We start from the raw sequence: 9240 nt of genomic DNA on the forward strand, positions 1-9240 counted from the left end.
CCGTGTCCCGGGCGGCCGCGTGGCGTCAGTCCCGGCCCACCCAGGCAAGCTTCCTCCTGTGTTCAGGGTCCGCCAGGTGTCCCCGGGGCATGGGACCCGGCCAGGCAGGCACAGTCTCTGCCCCTTGGGGCCGCTGCGAGTGTCCAGGACTTGGGATGAGAGGCTGCTGTGCAGTGTCCGGGACTGCCTTCGCCCATTTTCTCTTCTTCCCCACGTGGGACCTTGCTCCATCCCTGGCCCGGCGTCTGCCCCGCCTCCCCCCCAGTCCGGGAAATGTAACAAGGGGCCCGCACACCGTCCTAGGGGCCATTCCCATCGCAGATAGGCCAAGCCCGCCTGGCACCTGCCTGCGGGGGTGCAGGTTAGCACTTTTAGGGACTGCCCCGTAGCTTGCGGGGCTCAGACTCGTGGCAAGGGCCTTTTTCTTGGGCTGGGGTGACCTCTGGTGGTCATTCCGTGTGCCACCAGGGCAGCTCGCCGGCCCAGGCCAGGCGGGAGAAATGAATGAGGGCGGGAGGCTCAGGCAAGTGCTAACTGGAGTAATGAGAACAGTCCTCTGAAGTTGATCCTGAGGGTGACAGAGACCTCCCCGCCTGGCCAAGCCACTCCTCCAGAGCCCCAGGCTGAATTCCTGGGGTTTTATTAAGGGGTGGTGTCTGTCACACAGGTCTCTTCCTGCTCCCGGTGTCCATGTCGCTGGAGGTGTCCGTGGGAAAAGCCACCACCATCTACGCCGTCAATGGCACGGAGATCTTGCTGCCCTGCACCTTCTCCACCTGCTTTGGCTTCCAGGACCTCCACTTCTGGTGGTGGTACAACAGCACTGATACATTCAGGACTGTGAGTAGTGGGGGAGGGGAGGGGACAGCTCAGATTCCTGTCGCCTTACCCCTGCCTCCCTTTCCTTTGGTCTGGTCCCTGCTGGACTGACCTCCCCATCATGGTCCCCAGAATCCACCTTCTGCCATCCTTTCCCCTAGCATTCTTTCCTGAGCTTCCAGAAGGATCTAAGTGGGAGGGATGCTTAGATTGTGGTTACAGAATTTGGGGGGGGGTGTTGGAATTCTTGGCTCGAGTTCTTTGTCTGGTCTGAAGAAATACCTGAAACTTGGATTGCTTGTGTGAAAATACTTTTACAGTCGGGAGACAGAAAGAGCTTTGGAAGGCTTGGAGAGAGGCTATGAGAAGATGCCACACGGGAGAAGGGCAGGCGAGCTGTCCCTAAGGGAGGGAGGAGGAAGCTCTCCAGGAGTATCTGGGTGGGCTGTGGCTGGGGGTGGGGATGGATCAGTCAATGAGGGCTTAGGGGGTACTCACTGGGTGGTCCAGTAGGAGACCCAAGGTGTATGTAGGAAGGAACCCACAAGAGACCAACTCTGGATGTAATTAAACCCCGAACTCAGAGGCTGTTGATGGACAGTGCCATAGGGTTGGGATTGATCCAGGTCTTGATGGAGGGCCAGAGTTCACATGGACAGGGGACGGGGGTGTCAGCAAAGACTGGGGGGGGGGTGTTGGTGACAGAGGGAAATGAGTGTGGGATTTGCCAGAGTCATTATGCAAAAGGCTTTTAAGAAGAAAGCGGTAAAAGCTGTGCTATGTTCCAGGGAGATTTTAATGACAGAAAATGGGTTTAGCTTGAAGCAAGCAAAATTCAGGTTAGATAGGCAGAGTCATCGATATTGGAAGGAAACCAAGCCGGGGGAGCGTCTCTGGCCGCAGGCTTTCTGGACCTGGACAGGGAGGCACCCCAGGGATGGGCTTGAAGTGATGCCGTGACTCTTGAGGACCCTGATTCTTTCTGGGCTGTGTCTTCCCCACCCCTCCCCCCATAGCTCATAGAGGGGACGGTGAAGAATGAGAAGTCTGACCCCAAGGTGAAGTCAAAAGATGATGATCGCATCACTCTGGAGGGCTCCACGAAGGAGAAGATGAACAACATTTCCATTCTGCTGAGGAACCTGGAATTCAGCGATACAGGCAAATACACCTGTTATGTGAAGAACCCCAAGGAGAATAATATTCATCACCAGGCCACCATCACCCTCCAAGTCGTTGATAAACGTAAGCAGCGAGGGCTGGGACAAGGGGTACCCCTCTCAGTGTTACAGTGAAATGGCAAAATGGGGCCCATTGGTGTCCATTGGTGTTTTGTTTTGTGCTCTCAAAAGTTACTGGAGTCACATCTAGAAGCTCAAATCACTTAGCAGGAGCACTTCATTCTGCCGCTGAATAAGTGATACATACGTGGCTCCTCTGAGTCTGTTTTCCTCATCTGTAACATCAGCATTCTCCTAGGGTGCCCGTGAGAAGTAGAGACGCGAGATAGGAATGTTTTCGTGGTGGGGAAGTTCTCTGGGTGTGCTGATTATTACTATTCTTGTGTTTTCCCTTAGCAACTATTGATCGAATGCCAGGTATCCAACCAGAAGGGCCATGGACGATCCATAGTGTTCTTCCTTGAGGAATTTATGGTTCAGGGTAGGACAGAGGACAGGTACACGGAGAACTGAAATAGGGGTGAAGCATGGAGAGTCACAGGCAACTGAGGTTGGTAAGAATGATCGCTCCCCTCCAGATGGAACAATTGAACGGTGAGGAAGCCGGTGATGAGGAGCCAGGTGGTCACGTGACCCCAGAAGCTAGAGGTGCTTAGAGAAGGGGCCAGAGGTATTAGGCTGGGCTTCATGGATGGGGAGTCTGGAGGGCTAAGGAGGCACCGAAGTAGAGAAAACAGGGGGCGAAACTGATCCAGGATCCTGTTGCATTTCTTGTGTGCCTGGGGGTTCACTGCTCTCCTGGGTGACATGGGGGTGCCTGGAGAGAGAGATGCCCATGGGTTCACTGCTGGCTGTGCCAAGGGCAGAGCCAGAGGCCATCCAGGCAGCTCGCTGTGAGCCTGGAGCTGTCTGAGTCAAGGCTGTGTATGGCATCACCTCTTCTTCTCTGTCTGGATGTCAGACACCTCGTGCTCAGCCTTTTCAGGAGGGAAGAGGAGAGGAAGGGAAGTAACATTCATGGAGTGTTTCTGGGTGCCGGACCCCGAGTTAGGCGCTGTCTCTTACCTTTGCTCCTTTGCTCCTTGCACATCCCTTTGAAGGGATCTCTTCTCCATTTTTACAGGCGCCTTCATTCATCTATTCGACAGATAGTTATTGAGTACCTACCGTGGGGTAGACATTGTTCTAGGGGCCGAAGATACAGCCTGAACACAGTAGACAAAGTCCTGCCCTTCTGGAGATTTCCTTCCAGTCAGGGGAGATATGTAGCAAACAAAATAAAGAAGAAAATGATGTCGTCGAGGAGAACACGGCTGGTGTTGTGGAGAAGAAGCAAAATGGGGAAGGAAAGAGGGGATGTTAGCAGGGTCACTGGGGGAAAGCCTCACCAAAAAGGCAACACAGAGAAGGACATTTGAAGGAGTGATGAGGATATCTTTGGGAAGATAGTCTAGGCAGAGGGAACAGCAAGTGCAAAGGCCCTGAGGCAGATACTTGAACATCAAAGAGACTACTGTCCTAGGAAAAAAAAAATAAAGAGGCCACTGTGGCTGGAGCAAGGCAAATAGTTTCACTGACTAAGCCAGCCAGGTGCCCCTAGAGCAGGGCAAATAGAAATGAGTCAGATTAAGCCATATTGTTTGGGGCCTTACAAGTCGAAGAGAGATGGGAGCCACTAAAGAGCACTGAGCAGAAGAGTTAACCCAGAATGAGCTCTCTGCGGGGCCAAGAATAGATGATGAAGTAAGGAGGCCGGTTAGGAGGCTCCTGCCAACATCCAGGCCAGGATGTCTCAGGTCGGTGTGGCACTGAGTGGTCAGACAGTGGAATTTTTAAGTTAGGGCTGTTAGGATTCTCAGGGGAATCGGATATGGGGTTTGGAGAAGGGAAGGGTCAAGGATGAGTCCAAGCATTTTGGTCAAAACAGCTGAAAGGGTGGAGTTTTCTCCACGGAGGTGGGGAGACAGTGAGTAGAGGGGGCTCCGGATGTTAGGAGTTCAGATGAGGCAACCGAGGTAGAAGGGTTAAGTGACCAGCTCCAGTCACCAGCTTTGGTTAGTGACTGTTGAAATCCTGTAGTTAAAATCCAGATGACCTGACCCCGACATCTCCCTGCCACACAGAAGTTGTTACAGGGAGGTACTTAATTTTTCCTGCATGGACAGAAGAGGCCCAGAAAGAAGCAAGGAAATTCTGTGTGGCAGTTTGGGGGCCAAAACCGCTGTGGCCCCGAGTCTGGATTATTCCAGAATGGTGTGTGTGTCTGTGAGAGCGTGTGTGTGCGGAGGGGGTCGGGGAAGGGCCGTCTTCATGTGGTGCCTTAGCCTGATGCCTGATGGCCGCCATGTTCCAGCTTCTGCTGCAAGGCCTGGGGAGGGCCGCGGGCGGGGGTTGGAGGGCTGTAGCCACGGGGTGACACCCGCTCCCCTCGCCCACCCCTCGTCTCCCTGCTCTGGCTGTGCAGTGGAAGAAGTGGACAACACGGTGACCCTCATCATCTTGGGCGTCGTGGGCGGGGTCATCGGGCTCCTCATCTGCATCCTGCTGATCAAGAAGTTCGTCGCCTTCATCATCAAGAAGACTCAGGAGAAAAAGTGAGTTGACGCCACTGCATGCTCCTGCCCCGCCGTGGGCGGGCCACCCAGTCCCGTCTTCTCTCGTGCGTGTTCCAGCATTGTCTCCTTCCGCGGCCATCTTCATCCTTCCCTGTGTCCCCTCACCCTGTCCTGGCTTCCCACTCCTGCCCCTCCGTCCCCTCCCTGCACCCCTCCTCCTGTCTCCCAGCCCCTCTTCCCCTCCCCCCAGGAGGCATTTATTGAGTTCCCTGAGCGCATGAATATAACCCACGTGCGCCTCCTCATCTTGCTGTCTTCCTGTCCATGCTCTTAGCTCCTTTCTTCCCGTTTGCTCTCCCCAGCCTGGGTCCTACCTGAGGAGGGAGGGTGCCTTGTTCTTTATGCCTTGTTTTAAATCACAGAAAATGCAAGACCCCATGTACAGAAGCTCTCAAATGGGAAGACCCTTCTAGGGAAATTCTGGAAGGTCACACGGGGAAGACCACAATCTACAAAGGCTGATAGGGCCTCGCCAGAAGCCCAGGGAGGGGGCGGGGGGGGGGGGGCTCAGTCTTAAGTTTAAGACAGAGGGGAGGGTAGAGAATTGCCCCCAACGGTGCCAGGCTCTAGAGCCGCAGGAGGGGAGTGTAAAAAGGCATTTGGAATGTGGGGCTCAGACTCTCGATCATGATCTGAGCCGAAGTTGGATGCTTAACCGACTGAGCCACCCAGGCGCCCAGAACTGCTCTGTTTCCCTCTGCATCATTCCGTTCTGTTGAGAAGAGGGAGTTAGGCTAGAAGGGGCAGAAATTGAACTGGCAAGATGGGAGGGAAGCTGAAGGCAGGGGGGACATTAAGGGAACAGCGTTGGGGGCTCTGGGCACCGTCTCCAGCACCGGCTGGGATGCAGAATTCTTGGATCGTCTCCCTGCTTCGTGGCCAGGGTTTGCGAGAGTTTGGAGAGGGACCCGGAGCATGGGGTTGGACCAAATTCTGTTTTTACTAAGCACTTTTGCTATTGATGGTTAGCAAAGTTGGAGAACAGATTATTCAATGTATGATTTAAAAGCACTTAGAGGGGCGCCCGGGTGGCTTAGTCGGTTAAGCGTCCGACTCTCGCTTAGGTCATGATCTCGCGGTTCGTGGGTTCGAGCCCCGCGTCGGGCTCTGTGCTGACTGTCAGCTCAGAGCTTGGAGCCTGTTTTGGAGTCTGTGTCTCCCTCTCTCTCTGACCCTCCCCTGCTCACGCTGTCTCTCTCTCTCCTAGAAATAAAAAAAAAAATATTTAAAAAAATAAAAATAAAAAAAAATAAAAGCACTTAGAAAAGAAAACTGATTCTGGGGAGCCACTCTGGGTGCCTTGAGGACGAGGCAGACTGAATGTTTTCTTGCTAGGGCACTGGTGAATCAGGAGGTTGCTACAGATAATAACACTTCTTGTCATTCACCGACTGCCTACCATGTGTTAGGTATTTATATAATAGCCATAAGTTTTATTTTATGGTTGAGCAAGGTGGGGCTCAGAGTGGTTACATGGCTTGCCCAGGGCCACACAATTAGGAGGCGATAGACCTGAGATTGGCACCCTGCCTTGTTTGACTTCCAAGTTTTAACCGTTTCACCACACCCTACGGATTCAGGGAGTATATCTAGGGTTCATTCATTCAGTCTCCATTTGGTGGCTGTTTTTGAGGTATTGTGTGCAAGGCACCATGCCAGGTCCTGAAGGAAGTCCTGGAAAGAAGGAGATTCTGCCCTTCCCTAAGGAAGCCAGGCCGTGTATACAAATGAATGTAAGACAAGGTGGAGAGCATGGGTGTGAGCACAGAGCTGCAAGAGAATGCTTTAAGGGTTCAGGAGAGGGTGGAATACGAGGGGAGGATTTCCGGCCAAAGGGACATTTATGGTAGGACTTGCAAGATGGCTATAATGTAAGCCCCGGGGAGGGTCAGGAGAAGTTCCAGAACTGCTGAGAGCAGAAGCAGAGAGTCTGGAAAGAGGGATGTGTCTGAAGAACAGGGAGTTTTGTTTGTTGGGCGAGTGGGGGGTGTGGTCTGGGGGGAAGGAGAGAAAAAGGCTGCAGAGGGGCCTGGGGGGAGACCCCCCAGGGGCCTGGAGTCCAGGTTGAGATCCTGTCTTCCTTCTGGCCGCAGTGGAGATGGTGAGAGCTCTCAGGGCCTGGCATGATCAGAGGGCTTTAGAGGAAAGGGTCTAGTCTTGGTGAGCACAGGGACTGGGTGGTGGGGGGGCTACAGGTGGGAGACAGACCCTGGGGAAGCCTGCGAGGGGCCCTCTGAGCGCGAGGAAAGCCTGCCTTAACAGCAGAGATGGGGTGGCTTCCTGAGCAGAAGGGAGGTGTTGGACAGCATCCCAGGATCATTCTGGGCTTCTACTCAGAGGTGCGGTCTCTTTGCCTAGAGTGACCCCTCCCTCTCTTCCTGCTCATCTTTGTTGGGCTCAGCGTCTGGGACATGTCCGAAGAGCCCTCCCTGCTCCCTAGAAGGAGGCTTCCTGGGGGCGGGGTCCCTTCTTGGCACAGCCTTCCTCCTATCAGTGTAGGAGGTCATGTGTTCAATGTCACATTCTCTGGAAGACTGCACATTTTCTGAGAGCAGGCACACAGTGCCTTCCAGTCTGACACAGTGCTTAGTACCCAGTAGATTCTCAGCAGAGAAATCGGGAGTGCTTGGGAGTACAATTAGGTAGATTGTAAGTGTCTGGATTGACTCTACCTTAGGTATTGAGATAAGTAGATACATAGATAGATGATAGATTATTGATAGCTGATAGATAGCTGATAGCTGATTGATTGATAAGTAGATAGATAGATAGATCCATCTGAATAGAGGTCTTTAGTGGTGTGCCCCCGGGCTCTGCTTATTCAATGTTACCAAAGTTTGAGTTACACCAAGAATAATACCAAATTTCCAGGAACCCAGTGACTGTTAGCAGAATCGGGATCTAGGAGGAGCTCAATAGGCTGGAGCTATGGAGTAAATTTTGCAGAGTTGACAAGGACGAAATAGTCCTTCCCGAAGTCCTCAGAGCCTTCTGGGGGGAGGCTAAGATATTCTGTAGCCACAGCAGCCATGAAAAAGGCTCGGAACATTCACAGGCAGAGAGCTCGGGGTGCGGTCGCTGTCAGGCCTCCCCTGGAGAGCTGTAAGCGGCCTGGGCCTGCCATGGAGGTGGGACATTCTTTTTTTTCTTTTTAAAAAATGTTTAATGTTTATTTATTTTTGAGAGAGAGAGACAGCGTGAGCAGGGAAGGGTCAGAGAGAGAGGGAGACACAGAATCCGAAGACAGGCTCCAGGCTCCGAGCTGGCTGTCAGCACAGAGCCCGACGCGGGGCTTGAACCCACGAACCGCGAGATCATGACCTGAGCCGAAGTTGGATGCTTCACTGACTGAGCCGCCTGGGCGCCCCTTTAAAAAATGTTTTTGTTTTGAGGTGGGGACATTGTGACACTGGAGTGTGACCAGCTGTGGGCAGTCAGGGTGGTGGTGCTCCTAGGGGTGTCTTCTGCCACCTCCCCGCCCCCACACTGTGCCTCACCCGCCACCCTCGAGGCCCTGCTCTGTCTCTCCGCCTCTTCCATGAGGCCTGGAAGACCTCTGGCCACAGGCGGCTCAGGGAGCTTTGAAGGGCGTGCGGGGGCCTGGGGAGGAGCTCACGCTGCCTGCTGGCCTGGACCCTTCCCCTGGGCTCCCCAGCCGGGGAATTAACCTGGCTTGGTTTCCCCTGAGCACCGACGCCTGGGAACAGCGCCTGGCACTTTCTTGCCTTCTGCCGCGTAGGGATGACTAGGCGATGGTGAGCCTTACTGGGTCCTCACGGCACCCCCACAAAGAAGGTGTCATCATTGTGTCCGTTTTATAGATGAGGAAACTGAGGCCCAGAGAGGTTAGGTGACTTGACCCCTTGCCACTTTTGCTCTGCAGAAGGTCAGAGAGAGAGAGTCGGGGGGGGGGCGGGGCCCACGGCTCCTCTCCGCAGCTGCCCCCTTACTCTTGCTCGCGCCCTCACCGCCTCACCCTCTTCTGCTCTCTCCCTCCCCAGGAAGGAGTGCCTCGTGAGTTCCTCAGGGAATGACAACACAGAGAACGGGCTGCCTGGCTCGAAGGCGGAAGAGAAAGCACCGACCAAAGTGTGAGCCCTTGCTGGGGGCGGAGCGGCCGCCGGGGCCTCACTTTCTGATGACGGAACTGATGCTTGAGCCGCGCCCGTGAACCCACGTGCCTGAGACACCTGCTGCTTGGCTCCAGCTGTAGTCTATCTGGGGAGAAACCGGGGTCCTGGCCAGCCCGCCTGCCCCCTCCCAGCCCGGGCTCCCCAGGGAGGAGAGCTGGCCAGGGGAGGGGGCCTGTGGAAAGTTCGGGAAAGGAAAGGGGACTCGGCGGCGTGGAAGGAGGGTCTCCCAACACCTGGGTGTGTGGGGTCTTCTTCAGTCCCCTCACCCTGTATGAGCAATACCTTGGTTTTCGTCTAGATTTCTCTTTCAGAGAGGCTTGGAGGGTGGGGGTTCAGTGAGGCCTCCCCTGGTAGCTGGACCCAAGTGAACATAACATGGAGATCTGACCCTTTTGGTGGTGGCTGTGGCCTACGGGCCTCTGTTCAGGGTCCGGAGGGGGGTAGGGGAAGGAGCCTGGGTGGGGGATGGGTACCTGATCCACCAGGGGTCTC

The 9240-nt window shown here is 54.5% G+C and overlaps 1 protein-coding gene across 2 annotated transcripts in view; it reads left to right on the top strand.

Annotated features, from left to right (window-relative positions):
- The window catches only part of SCN4B (sodium voltage-gated channel beta subunit 4), a 16992-nt gene extending 7814 nt beyond the window's left edge, over positions 1–9178 (top strand). For both annotated transcript variants that reach the window (XM_077778178.1, XM_077778186.1), the window contains exons 2-5: positions 668–840; positions 1836–2064; positions 4465–4594; positions 8617–9178. In XM_077778178.1, coding sequence (XP_077634304.1) covers positions 668–840; positions 1836–2064; positions 4465–4594; positions 8617–8710 — 626 coding nt within the window. In that variant the 3' untranslated portion in view covers positions 8711–9178. The remainder of the gene's footprint in view (positions 1–667; positions 841–1835; positions 2065–4464; positions 4595–8616) is intronic.
- The last annotated feature ends 62 nt before the right edge of the window (positions 9179–9240 follow it).

This window comes from Crocuta crocuta, unplaced genomic scaffold (assembly GCF_008692635.1).
Source record: "Crocuta crocuta isolate KB4526 unplaced genomic scaffold, BGI_CrCroc_1.0 scaffold271, whole genome shotgun sequence".
Lineage (NCBI taxonomy): Eukaryota > Metazoa > Chordata > Mammalia > Carnivora > Hyaenidae > Crocuta > Crocuta crocuta.